A 13991-nucleotide genomic window follows, 5' to 3' on the forward strand; every position below is an offset into this window, starting at 1 on the left:
AGGGAGTCAAAGAGTCGCTACTGCGCTTTGACTTCAGTTTGTGGAACAAAATCGCTCTTCCTTCTTTTGTTTTTCCCTCCAAAAAACATGGCCATCACACCCGCGTGGGCCCCACGCGCCAGCTACACGTGGAGACCTCGGGACCCACTAGGTTGCAGCGCCTTGGGCGTTCCCGTAATAAGCGGATTACTCAGGGGCAGAATGGAGATTTCGCAGTGATCAGAAGATTCAGTTCATAACAGACAGCTCTGCCGAGGAAGCAAGTTTTTATTATAGAGAGAGTCTCTTCGGACCGAAAAACCTAAGCAAAAACCAACTTTTTTCTCTGAATCCTTTTGAGGAATCGGAGAGAAATGGACGCCAAAGAGGTAACCTCCGCCGCCGATCCTTGCTCCAACGCCGCAGACGACGGCGCAAGCGCAACTACTTGTTTGTTTTTCAACAGGCAACAGCCGCACCAACTACCTAAATTGATTGTGCTAACCGTTTTTCTACTCCTGCATTTTTGTTGATTGCTTTCAAGTTCGATCCTTTTTGCGTTTGCTTGTTTTCTTGATCTCTATGCTTTCGCTTTCGCTTTCGGCGATTTCGGTGTGTTTTCGTTTGTTGGTTTTGAATTTTCTTCCATTTCTGAGTATTTTTGGAAAATGCAGTGGTGTTTTGATTATCCTTTTTATGCTTTTATTCACTGTTTGAACAAGTTATTCTTGATACTAATCTAAATTTTCGAAATGGGGTAATGTTTTGATGAATTTCTCTAGGTATCTTGGAATGGTTTATTGTATCTTCGAAGTGTATATCTTGAAATGAGCATTTTGTTGTTCTTTTGGACTAAAAGTTGTTTTCTTCGGCTGGTAATATTTTGTGCAGAAAGTGATAGGATTGCAGAAGGCGTATGCTGATATAATATTGAACATATCGAAGGAGGCAGCAGCTCGGGTTATGTCATCCGAGAGGAGGGCCGTGCAGTATCAGCACGAGCTGAAGGTGGCGAAGGAGGAGGCGCTGCGGATGCTGTTGCACCTCAAGAAAATGATGGATGATAGGGTGAGCTATCTGATTTAAAGTTTCCATTTTTAGTTGGATTTTCTAAGATTTTGAGGTGTTTTGGAGATATGTGCATTGGTTGAAAAGAGGCCATGTCCGTTTAGAGTGTGACTGCTTTGTTTCTTAAAATGATCTTCTGATTAGAGATACTTGATCACCTAGATTGATTTGTGATGTTTACCTATTCTTTTGCCTTAACGTTTGTGTTTCTTAAAATTTTCTTCTTTTTCTTTCTTGATTCTTTGATTCAGAGGTGTTCTCAATTGAGTGTCAATTTCGTTCGTTTAGAGTGTGACTGCTTTGTTTCTTGAAACGATTTTCTGATTGGAGATGCTTGATTACCTATATTGATTTGTGATGTCTACCTATTCTTTCGCCTTAACGTTTGTGTGTCGTAAAAGTTACTTCTTTTTCTTTCTTGATTCTTCGATTCAGAGGCGTTCTCGATTGAGTGTCTATTTCCAAATGTATTAATGTTGTGCTACCAAAGTATTTGTTTTCAGCTGAACTATATGGCATTATGATGCTTGATTGCATTTGGCTAGAGAAATACTAGCACATTTTTCTCTTGTGAGTTTGTGTTGTGACATACTTAAACATATTTGCATTTTCTGTTAGCATATTTCCATCTAGTGTAGCGTAAAATCCGGCACACAAACAAGAAAAGTGCAGCGTAAAATCCTGCACAAAGGTGCAATCTTTTTGCTCATATTTTGAACAACTTTTTCAGACTAGTGAGGCGGAAGCTGCTGCGCTGAATCAGCAGAAGAAGATTGAAGAACTGGAAGCTCAACTTCACGAAGCTGAAGGTATCGTCAACGATCTCAGGAAAGAGTTGGGAGAGGTACAGGCTGAGCTGGAAATGTTAAAGAAAAGCAGTTTGCAGAACGTAAATGATGTGCCTACTACAATCTACTCATATGGATCTAGTAAATATCATCATCCGAACAATGGATATGAATCTGCCAGAGCTTCTGAAATCACAATGCCTAACCCAAGGCAGCAAAAGGAATGTTCGGAGTGTTATTATAGCGAGAAAGATTGCACGTGCAGTTCACATATTAGGGATCAGGATTTGTCTTCAATAGCATTAAGAGACAGCTATAAAGAGCCCGGGCTATATAGAAATGGCTGTACGCAGAGAATCCGTGCGTGTGAGGGGAATCTGTTGGACAAGAACAGCAGCGAAGAGCGGGAAAAGGGTGGATACACCTGCAAAGATCCATCATTTGGGGCTAGAACTCAGAGTGAGCTTGAGTGCAAATTGTTGGCGGATGTTAAGTTAAGTAGTTTCCTACCTTTTCGTCGGAAAAGACAGAGATCTACTAAACAAAGAGAACTTGTAACATGTTTGACTAAGAAGTCAAGTGATCCTCTCGAGAAACCTGATCCGTTGCCAGAACTTTCATCAAGACATAATCTTGTTTCAGTCAAAGATGATGCTCACTCCAGTAAGAGTCCTTCATCCGTAGCTCCAATACTATGCACGGATGAAGTTGAGAACAAATGCATTGACCAGGGATGTGAAGGGTTGAAGGAAAAGATGGTGCCGTTAGGGGAAGAAACTGAGCTTGAAGAAAGTTTTTTGCCTTCTGTTTCTAAAGGGGATGTTGAAAATGGTGATATGCCAAGCCAACCCGCAAGGGAAAGAATCATCAAATACACATTTCAAAGGAAGCGCAAGAGAGGAGCCCCGAACGAATCTGAAATGAAGGTGTCACTGTCACCTGAGGTAGAAAAGAGAAATGAAGATGATAAAAGTTCTCGTAAGAACCAGCAGTCATCCAAGGCTAGCTTGTTGTCAGAGTCATCCCGAGACAGTAGGCGATTGGCGCAAGTTGCTCGTCAGGTTAGTGAATGAAAACCTCTCAACTACGTTGCTTGTTTCCTGTTTGTGCATCCACTTGCCTGTTCATATGAATATGTATTTTGCTATGAAGCATTTACTTCCTTTCTGATGAGTGCTGTATCATTACATTCATAAATTTTAACTCTTTATTGTTTGCACTTAATCACCATTAACAGATGGTTTCAATGACTAGATCTCCTCTTATATCAAAATGTTTTTTGTATCAAACTCTAAACATCTTGTAAATGTTGTGGTTGATCAATCTTGACACATGCTTATTACTTGCTCATCAATTTGGCAGCTTATATCCTTGTCTGAGAAGAAGTGGTGGCATTGACAAGGCGTTTCGTGTGCTCGGTGTGTTTTGGAAGAGAGATGATGACAATCACTTGTAATCTTACAGTAGTAAGTTGCATTTTCAGAGAATGACATGAAATATATAATCTGGTTTCCCAAGAATCTGTAGTTGAATATTTCAAAGTTAATCTAAAATAGTGTTTGCAATCTTCAATATGTATTCAATATTCATATTTTCTGGATGCAAAGATATGTTAGTCATGAGTTTTCACATTAGAAAAGCTGAATCTCATTTCACAGCACTATGTACATACAAATGATGATATAGTCATCATCCTAAATCAAGACAGATTATCACTACATATGAAAATGGATTACAAAATGCATCTACTCTACAACATTTTGAGCCACCGCAGTCGGAGCAACTCTGGCCAAAGGCGGTGCATCGGTCTTCCTTGTCTCTTCTCACATTGAGTTGACAAACATAGCTCAAAACATTCTTGGTAAGAAAGAATGATGTCTGAAAATCCTCAATCAAGCATGAACCTGAGGAGGGATTTCAGCTAGTGGGTTCATCACTATAACCCCACGCCCCCCATGGAGGGGACGCCTCCGGTTCTGCAACAGAAACCCTCTGCCACTGTCTTCGTTCTTACGAGGAATGCTTCCAGGTGCTGCAGTCGTTGGAGAGGTTCCGCAAGAGGCAGACAGCGCTTGTGTCTTTCTGCACAGCTTCAAGCTGAGGAAATCTGCACCTGGCAGTGAGCAGCACGAAGCTCCATTTGTTGACATCTTCCCAGTGGAGGCAGCCAAGTCACACGAGATCTCATCCAGCGTGAGCTCTAAACCGTGCACACGCGCCTCCAGTGACTGAATGCCTCTCTGTGAGCTCCCAATAAATCTCTGGATTACAAAACAATGATAAACAAAATCAGCAAATCATAGCTTATAGAAAATGTAGTACATTTAGCAGACAAAATAAAACTACCTGAAGAATTTCTAACAAATTCGACTGCTGAGTTTCAATCTGAACAAGCTGCTTCCTGATCAGAGACAGATCTTCACAGTCTCCCTGATTCCTACACATATCTCCGGTTTCATTACTAACTACAACACTATGATCCCGCTTCTCGTAGCTCTCACTGAACAGCGCCCTTCTGATTTCCGGATTCTCAAACCGCCTCCTCTCCTCTCCACCCACCCCATCCCCACGCTTATATCCAGAAACAGGCGTGGCAGAAGAGCTAATACTAGCATCATCAGCAGCAGCAGAAACGTCTACTTTCGTGTTGGAGGGGTTCTTCCTATCCAATTTTCGGAACATTGGAGGACTAGTTCTGTTCCCATTGCTCCCTACAGAAGCTCTACCTCTTGCTGCAGAAGCAGCAGAGCCATGCTGGCTAATTTTCTTCACTTGCGAAGATGGTTCGGTTTTCGAGCCCGCCCCAGTTTCTGCATACCGCCAAATCAATAAGAACACAACGAGGGAATGCTGAAATCAAGTTATGTTAAAGATCATACCTTTAGATGAAACCTCAGCCGTTGGATCGGGAATCTCCTTCCAAGCTTCCACCATCAAATTCATACTCTCCCTCGCAGCCTTCACCTGATTATCAGAATCACACACACACATTACAATTACTAGAATCCAAACCAATAAAAATCCGATCTCTATCCAAAAATCAAACCTTATCAAATCGCCTAGCTTCAAAAGTCTTCAAGCAAGAAGCTTTACATTCCGAAAGCGCATCTCTCTGGCTCTCCACCGCCGCCACCTTCATCAGCGCCTCCGCAGCAGCCTTCCTCGCCGCCCAATCCTCGCTGCTCAAGAACTCCACCAAACACTTGATCAAATTCCTCACTCCGCCACTGCTAAGCACTCCCTCAACCTCAACAATGCTCCCAAAGAGCGCCAAGATCGCACCTTTCGCCTTGAATCCATTGCATTTCGCGAGCTTCTCGAGCTTCGGCAGCAGCCTGTGGAGGCTCCCGGCGTCGGGGTGTGGGAAACCCTCGATTACCGCGGCGAGGCACAATGCAGCGCCGTTTTGGGCGCCGGCGTCCTGCTCGGAGAAGAGGGACTCGAGGAAGGGCTTTGCGAGGGAGGCGAAGGGAGGGGAGGTGAGGTGGGAGGCGAGGGAGAGGGCGGCGGCGACGCAGGCGGCGCGGACGGAGGAGTCCGGGTCGCGGAGGCGGCGGCGGAGGAAGGAGAGGATTTTGGAGAGGTGCGGCGAGAGGGCGTCGCGGTGGGCGGCGGCGAGGACGGAGAGGAGGCGGAGGCAGTGGCGGCGGACGGGGGAGCGGTCGGAGGAGTCGGTGGAGGTGACGGAGGAGATGAAGGAGGGGAGGGCGGCGCAGGGGAGGGTCTGGGCGATGGAGTCCAGCTCCGCGGCGGCGGCGGCGTGGGTGTCCCTGTCGGAGAGCTTGTGGAGACACGTCAGCACGCGTTGCTTCAGCTCGTGAGCCTGCGCCTGCTTGTTGGAGCCCGACATTGTTGTTTAGGAAGGAATTGGAGAGTGATTAGGCTGGAAACGGTGGCGCCGGCGGCATCACGGTGGTTGGATTTGGTTGGGCAGTTTTTTTTACTGGTTTGAGGTGATTAGTTATATAGTTGGATGGAGAGGTAAACGACGTCGTGGGGTTTGGGTAAACGGTGTCGTATTAGGGTGGTCTCCCCGCCAGTGGGCATATGCTTGTGAATTAATTAAAGCACTAATTGTGGAGGGGTTTTGTTTTAAGTGATAATTGGGGGATTAAGAAATGAAAAATGAACTGGACATTCTTGTGTGGAATGTTTAATTGTTTAATGACTAGTATTAAACTTATGCACCATGTCATTATTTTAACCGAATTGCCACTCCTCTAACGGACTTTTATGTTGTATGGACAAACATAGTATTTTTTTTTCATACTACTGTATCCCGAAAAAATTCTGAATATGAGAAAAACGTCATCACAATTGATGTTTTTGAAGTTCAAACAATGTCTTTGGATGTTTCCGAACAAATAAAATGGACAATAGTACTCCTTCCGTCCCACTGAAGATACCCATTTTCTTTTTTAGTTTGTCCCAATCAACTTAGCTCATTACTAAAAATAGAAAGATCTTTTATCTTTATTTTACTCTCTCTCTTACTTTACTCTCTCAATTTAACACATAAAATAAGGCTGCATAAATCTCGTGCCGTCCAAAGAAGGGGCCATCTTCTTTGAGACGGAGGGAATAATAAATAACAATAGTGTATGCATATACACACCAACATATGTTTAGAAAAGTAAAATGGACTGTAGTAATAATTTAATAAGCAACAATAGTGTATGTAGACACACAACATTATGATACGTAACATATATATAGGCGATAGTTGCATAAATTAAATGCAGCAAAAATATTGGTGATAGTGGCTAATAGCGTGACAAAAAGCTACAGATTGATTTATGCATGTGAACTTTAGCCTTTAGCTGTTATTAAATTGTAGTAAGACTTTTAATTATATTTCCTTTGTCAATATTTACTCCGTGACATAAAGTTGGAGGGCAGGGATATGTTCGAATCTAGCTAGAGACACCAGCATCGCTAACGGTTTAATTTCGACTCGTTGCAGATAAATCATACTCCCCCCGTCTCCTAAAAACGGATATTCTAGCTCTTAAAAACAAATTTTTGGATATGATATGAATTTTTATGTAAAATTGAACTACATGTTTTATGATGGTTCACATTACATGTTTAATTTCTTAGGATTTTCTATGTATCTAAAGTGGTCCTAAAAATCTAAACTTGATTGATATATAGAATTAGATTGGTCCTAATTTAAGGAATTAAATGTGGAATTGAGGAACTATTTAGTGGCAGTTAAAAGCCGTTAATTTAGCATAATAATTTCATATGAACTGGGATAGCATAGGTATTAATTAAAACAATTTAATAGCAATCATGGTCAATCAGTTTTTTCTTCGTAGGTTATTAATTAGAGTCATGTGGTTCAACCCCTACGTACCCTTTTTAAATTTAAATAAAATAAAAATATGAGTGAAAAAGGTTGACCAATTACGGAGTATTTTAGTTGAACTCTCAACTCACCTGTATTATTTATTTACTTATCATTTTGTTTGTCTATCTATTTAAATATAAATTGGAAGTATATGAAAATTTCAATTATTAAGAATAGAGTTTCGAAATAATATGAAAACCAAACTCCAGTAGATATGATATGTTCACATACCACCTAATTTTAAACACCACAACCTAATAATTAGATATATTTGGTTGAAACTTAAATAAGATATTGAAGACTACCTAAATCACTAGGGAGTGTTCTTCAAATTATTTATGGTTTATAGTATAAATTTGGCTCCACTTCAAGATACGATCGAAAATAGGTTATATTAAACATAAAGATATGCTTGCATATTAAATAACTAATTAAGACTTATGGATATCTGAGGTTGATGAATCGCATACGAACATGCAAATATGGGATTAAGTGTCGATTAATCAAGTGAGCAGTATATATCAGAGTTGGAAGTGAAGAATAATACATTATATTATTATTTCTGTGGAGCCAGGTCACCAGAGTTTGATTTTTTGGTCGTGTTTTTTTTTCTTCATATTGTTAATGTTGCTTTTGTTTGATTAGGTGATTAGGTCACATGTGTGTTTTTGTTTTTTTTTTGCTATTATTGGTTGGGTTTTTTATACTGTTTTTTGTTTGAATTTATACGATATGACTCAACTCTTGACCTCTTGTCATAAATATTTGCTTGCCGTTTGTCGGCTAAAGCCCTTTCTCTTAATTCAAAAAAAGTAACTGTAACTTTTTGCTGTTGGGATGCATTCCATTCTAACTAAATTGTATGCCAAAAATTAATAGAAATAAATATATCAAATTTGTTTGAAACAATTACTTCTAGGTGTAACTAAATGTGTGTCAAAACTCATAACTATGCAATGAATAATTCATTTAATTCATAGGTAGAGTCGAAAACGAGGAATACCAATACATCACATGGGATATATTATTAGGTAATTCTAGGAACATGATTTGTTGGTTGAATATATGTACTTCAATATTGTGTCAACATAGGAGTAAAGATTATTGAATTTTGGTAGTAGACATAATCCTTTCAACCGAACATATATATGGTTGAAATATATAGGTCATTTAGATGAACCATCTCTCTCTCTCCTCACTTTTTGTATTGCCTAACTTGATCATTACACCCTCATTAATTTCATAGATACAAAATTATCATAAGAAAAAAAATTAAATAAAAAAAATGAACATGGCATGTGGGGGTGGTTGGAGGGTAGAGTTTTCTTGTTGTTTAAAAATGAAATTTAAGAAATTACTAGTACTATTCTCAAGATACATTAAATACATATATACACCTATATTCGAGAGTAAATTTATTCAGTGAATTTGATATTTTGGCAGTGAATTGATTTAGCTCTGTATATATGATGAGGGTGATGTTTGGATGTGAAACTTTATTTGATTTATTATTTATACATATATGGTCATCACCATGAAGAGGTTGGATGATGGTTACAAAAACGCGTGAAACAAATGCAATAAATTAAAGAGGAGCAAGCAATTCATCATTTCCATTTTGTCACACAAATTTACAAATCCACTCACTCACTAAATTATGAGTTTTTCTTGATGATGACTTCACATTTTAGAGCATCATGAATTTACCCTGTTTGCTATGTGGAATGTAGTTCCATATACATTTTCATTCGTATAGTTCCTCATAAAGGAAAGAAGCTTTAGCACCTTCAAAATCAAGAATTTCATATACATGAAAATAGAATATTTATGTCCAAGAAGACCACTAGCCTTGTCCCATAAAAATATGGCAATTAATATGGTACTTCCTACAAAGACACAATCTTTCCAAATTCTGATCATGCTATGCGCCACTACAACATAGCACTTGTACAATATTTGGATATTGATCATTAACTTGTATGTCAAATCATGTAACTTTATATTTTAGTTAAATAACCCTAATATTTTATTATCTTGATATGTGAAATATACAATGGGAGGCAGTATAGATACAAGATACATGTTGTGGATGTGGATATGAGTCCAAGATTTGAAGAATGACAACATAACATGGGAAGTCTTGATCCAAACAAATGAAGCAATTTGAAGAGACAAAAATCTAGTGATTGGGGTTTTTTCTTTTGGGACATGGGATCCTTATCCTTGCACATACATGCATATAGTCATTTAGCTAGCATGCATGTGGTCATAAATATATCTGTATATAGACAATGTTCTATGAATAATTAAATCATAATGCAAAACTAGAGATAAAATCTCAACCATTAGATTGAAAAATGGATAGATCAGATTTTATTAAACTTTCAGATTTTGAAAATACAAAGGTCATGTTTAGATCATTTTAGCTCATATGACGGATAACACAATCATTATATTTATTAGGCATACTTCGCGAGACTAAGGTCATTCTGTAGCCATATTAGGTCATTACATGGTATAATTTGGTCATTATTTCATAGCTGTTTCATATCAGATTCAAACGACTTTCATATGTCGGATTTCAAAAGAAAAACAATGCATTCCAATTTTGAAAAAACTTTTACTCTTGGAATGGACCAAAACGCCTTCAAATGACCATTGTCTGTACATGAATACTAATTGAGATTTAGTCTGTTTAGTTATTTATTGATCCTTGGGAAGAGAGAAGATCGTCAATTTAAATTCAATTAGATCACAATTTGATAAATACACTTAAAAGAATCCTTGTGGAAAATTATTGAATACTCCATAAAATGGTGTGTCAATGTGAAATATTGCGAAAAAAAAAGAGAACCCTTCATTGAAATAATAGAGGACCTACTAGTTTTCGAGAATTTTCATAGTCTTGTATTATCATCATGCAAAAGCAAAATATAACAATTTCACGTGCCAGCAAGTGCACAATCATGTTTCAGTCTTTGGACCCATTTTAAAAATTCTCTCTCAAATTTGGCATGATTATATACATAAATCAGCGATCGATGATTCATTCGAGTTCTTATAGAACTTTAGAATATACACTTAAATACTTTTCAATATATATGTGTCCAACGCTTTGGGCCGGAAACCTGTATGACCCACCTTCATTGCGGGCTATGAGGCCCATTAAGGTAAATGTTTATTTCACTTTACGAAATAAGGGAGAGATGGAAATTTATCCCCAAAAAAAAAAGAAATCAATTTCATAAAATGAGCAACATCTTTGTATCTCACCAAAAAGTGAAGCAACCAACTCATAATCATAAGTAATAAAAAAGCTACAAGATCAACATTGGATTGTGGTAAAGCAAGCACGAAAACATAACTCTATTCCTCCGTCTTCATTCCAAGAGGCGTTGGTACCTGCAGCAGGCAACAGCGATTACGTAACAGAAAACAGAGGCTATGGTGCTTCCACCGACGGTCCAGAGCCAGTCGGACATCCCATATAAGTTGGGGTGAAAGAGCTGGATGCCCATGTTCATCCCAAACACCCCAGTCAAAGTGGCTGTAGTGAGCACCACTCCCATTTGCAGGAGATGCTTCTGTTTGTCATCCAGCATTATGTTTATGTAGTCTTCTGTGTCGTCTACGTACTCTCTCAGCTACCGAAGAAACTCATCCATATTAGTCTCATTTCCATAAACTACATTCCTCACATTCTTGATATTTGAAATAAGAAGCCAAGCCTTACAGCGGATGATAGCTTGTTCAACGTGCCTTCAATCTGTACAAAATATGCTTCTAGAATCATCTCCAGCTCCTCCACATCCACACTCTTGATGCTACTTTGCATGCTCGTCCAAGTCCCATCTTTGTCTCGAAATTAGCCCTAATTATCAGAACATTAAGTTTATTGACTTAATTTTATTAAAGTATGGACTAAAATGGAGGTTTGATTTTTCCATTCTGATCTTCTTCCTCATCTACCATGTCTTGCTCTTTGGTCCCTTGCGGCCGACGGCGCCCACGGGAGGATCCCCTCATCGTCCGCCGTGCCCTCAACCTGCGAGGCAACCTCTTGTGCCGCGCTGCCTGGACCGCTCCCACTAAACGAGTATTAGCCACCCGCCGTGTGCTTCGTGCGCTTCGAGGTCGAGCCCGTGCTGAATTGGACACCGCTGGCCCACCTTGCCTCGTCTTTGACAACCTCCCAAACATCAACATGTTTGAATTCTTTGTCGGTGTCGTCGAAATAGACTCGCAAAGCCGATATCAGAATGTCGGCTCCCGTGGCTCCGCTTCAGTCTTGTAGATGCCACAGAATTTTTTGACATCTCTGTCGACTCGGTCAAAGTGAGCGCGGAGCATCTTCAATGTGCGGCGGCGGGACCCCTTCGACTTAATCTCGTTGTAGGCCTCGGTGACCTTTTCCCAGAAGCACTTCCGGGTTTGTTGATTCCCGACGATAGGATCGTACGAGACGCTGATCCAGGTGTTGTACACAGACATCGTGTCCTTGCGGCTGTACGGATGCCGGCCTACATCCTCCTCCTCCTCGGCCGCCTCCGCCTCTTCCTCCACGGCATCGAATGCCCTAGAGCTTCCACCGCCTCGTTCTCCTTCCGGAGTGGGTTCATCCGGATAATCCTCCCTAATTTGGGATAATCCCTGCGAATACGTCGGGGCGGAGGGACGAGCGTATGCATCCACATCAAAATGGGATGGTTGGTACCCCGCCGGCGTCGACGAACCAGAACCCGAACTGCCCAATACATTGTACATGCCCCCTAGTCGTCAAACGCGTTGATGTCAAACCCGCCGGAGCCGCCATCCGTCAGAGTTTCCGTCGCCGGACATTTTGTGATGAAAATTGGAGAGGTTAGATGAAAATTGGAGAAGAAATGAGGATGATTTGAGAAGAATAGATGTGTGTTTGTGTGTGTAATGAGGATGAAATAGTAGTATTTAGAGAGTAAAAAAAGAAAAAACGGTCGAAAACGATAATATTACCGTTTGATTTTTTATTTTTTTTTATTAAATTCGAATTTTTTTAAAAAAATGATTTATTGTATCAGCGTGACGAAGCCCACTCGCTGGCCGGCGAGTGGGCGTCGCGCGGGCGAGTGGCGAGACAGCTCGCCATCCGTCTCGGCGGGATGGTGACGAGACGGGACGCTGCAACGCTCCGGCGTCCGTCTTGTCTCGGAGGGACGAGATAAGAGACACCCGCGAGATGCGTTGCGGGTGCTCTTACTCAGCCATTTTCAAAGGTTTTGGTGCTGAAAAAAAATACACCAGACAGATTATTTCTACATTAGCCCAAAGTTATCAAAAGCAGCAGATGTATTTAACAAGCACTCTAATTGCCAAAACTACCCTATAATTTAGAACTTAACTGATGTGTGTGTGTGTGTGTGTTTTACCTGGGGATGGTGAACAGTGGGGGTTTGAACTTAGCCAGCACTCCAAAAACATACATATGGTAATGGAAAATCTGCAACGGCATTCATCCAAACCATCACTAGAAACAGGGGAACTAAACAAACTCAAGCTAGTCGAAAAGCATGTAAATCCGACATAGCTCAAACCTTCTGCACGCGCCCAGTTATTGCCACCAAACGCTCTTAATGTGTCGAACCGGTCTAGATTGAGAGTGCTAATCTAGTAAGTGAGCTTATCCAATGCTGGATGAGCTTCTTGCTCCCGTCTTGTTGCCTAGTTCATGAATTTATACACACAACAACACAAATTAGTTACCAAAATCTAGACTAAAAAAAGTGTTAATTGCACAAGATATCTATCCATACTTCATCATCCAAGCTACTGCAGGTAGCCTGGAGGCATGCCTCGAGGGCAACAAATTCGAATGGAAGAATCTTCAAGGCGTGCGCGTTTTCTCCCGTTTCCTCTGTATTCCACTCTTCTTTCTTTTGTTGGTATGTATAAATTTGGTCACCACCATCTCCCATTACCGTAAAAATCTGTCCACACTGGTTTGTTTCCTTCCTCTCCAGACTCCTTCAACACAATATCATCAATGAGTGAGAAACTCACCACACCATATAAAAATGCAGAAGATCCCTAACCATCACACCTCTTTCAATTTTATCCTGAATTTTACCAATTAGTACCCAAACTATGCAAATATGTGTAGAAATTTCCTATTACTAGGCTTCGTTCGTATCATGAAGTTGGGACTGTGGAATTGGAATTGGAATTGGAATTGGAGCCCTTAATTCCAAATCCGATGTTCGGAGTCCACCACCAGCCACGCCCGAACCCACGCCCCCTTCTTCCTCGCGCGCCCCGCTTCCGCTGAATCCACTGGATACTTCATTGTAGCCGATTTCGAATACAATCGGTGAGTCTCAACCAAATTCTCAAACCCTTTTGCTTTTGCATGAAAATTCGACTTTTTTTTCTCTATTGTGACACTGTTTATGAATCAGCTGGTGCTGGTCGATTCTATTGGACCGGGAAAAGAAATGTTAGGGTATTTTATCTCGACCCGAAAATAGCCCGAGCCCGATAGGATTTATTTTTTTATTTTCATATAGATAAATTCAGATTTATTAATTTTTAAAAATATATTGATATGGTGTAGTATTGTTCTTTATTTAATGAAGAAATTAATTTAGTTTGTTGATTTTTTTTTCTTGAACAATAAAATAAGGATTTGGACAATTGAGTTCGAACATTTTTGGGGTAAATGTTCAGTCTTTTATGTCATTTTTTGCTCTTTTTTTACATTTATGTCATTTGAAGGCATTTCAGTCTTTTGCTCAAGGCCACAAGCTATGACATAATATCACTCCATGTAC

The 13991-nt window shown here is 40.2% G+C and overlaps 3 protein-coding genes and 1 long non-coding RNA gene across 4 annotated transcripts; 1 reads left to right on the forward strand and 3 right to left on the reverse strand.

Moving 5' to 3' along the window:
• Nucleotides 1–281: 281 nt before the first annotated feature.
• On the forward strand, nucleotides 282–3407 carry LOC121746712. The gene is made up of 4 exons (XM_042140629.1): nucleotides 282–368; nucleotides 871–1047; nucleotides 1778–2896; nucleotides 3198–3407. The coding sequence occupies exons 1-4, from the start codon at nucleotides 354–356 to the stop codon at nucleotides 3231–3233; spliced, it is 1347 nt and encodes a 448-aa protein (XP_041996563.1). The 5' UTR covers nucleotides 282–353; the 3' UTR covers nucleotides 3234–3407.
• Nucleotides 3408–3458: 51 nt separating this feature from the next.
• Nucleotides 3459–5793, reverse strand: LOC121746711 (TORTIFOLIA1-like protein 3). Its single transcript, XM_042140628.1, has 4 exons — nucleotides 4882–5793; nucleotides 4715–4799; nucleotides 4182–4645; nucleotides 3459–4096 (listed from the first exon to the last, which is right to left on the reverse strand). The coding sequence occupies exons 1-4, from the start codon at nucleotides 5683–5685 to the stop codon at nucleotides 3728–3730; spliced, it is 1722 nt and encodes a 573-aa protein (XP_041996562.1). The 5' UTR covers nucleotides 5686–5793; the 3' UTR covers nucleotides 3459–3727.
• Nucleotides 5794–10419: 4626 nt separating this feature from the next.
• LOC121747430 (magnesium transporter MRS2-3-like) lies at nucleotides 10420–11612 on the reverse strand. Its single transcript, XM_042141464.1, has 2 exons — nucleotides 10922–11612; nucleotides 10420–10832 (listed from the first exon to the last, which is right to left on the reverse strand). Exons 1-2 carry the CDS (start codon nucleotides 11021–11023, stop codon nucleotides 10569–10571), a joined length of 366 nt encoding a protein of 121 aa, XP_041997398.1. The 5' UTR covers nucleotides 11024–11612; the 3' UTR covers nucleotides 10420–10568.
• Nucleotides 11613–12322: 710 nt separating this feature from the next.
• On the reverse strand, nucleotides 12323–13608 carry LOC121747526. The gene is made up of 4 exons (XR_006039216.1): nucleotides 13265–13608; nucleotides 12978–13188; nucleotides 12759–12885; nucleotides 12323–12664 (listed from the first exon to the last, which is right to left on the reverse strand). It is a non-coding gene; the product is annotated as an uncharacterized LOC121747526 (long non-coding RNA).
• Between the last annotated feature and the right edge of the window lie 383 nt (nucleotides 13609–13991).

Source organism: Salvia splendens, chromosome 9 (assembly GCF_004379255.2).
Source record: "Salvia splendens isolate huo1 chromosome 9, SspV2, whole genome shotgun sequence".
NCBI lineage: Eukaryota > Viridiplantae > Streptophyta > Magnoliopsida > Lamiales > Lamiaceae > Salvia > Salvia splendens.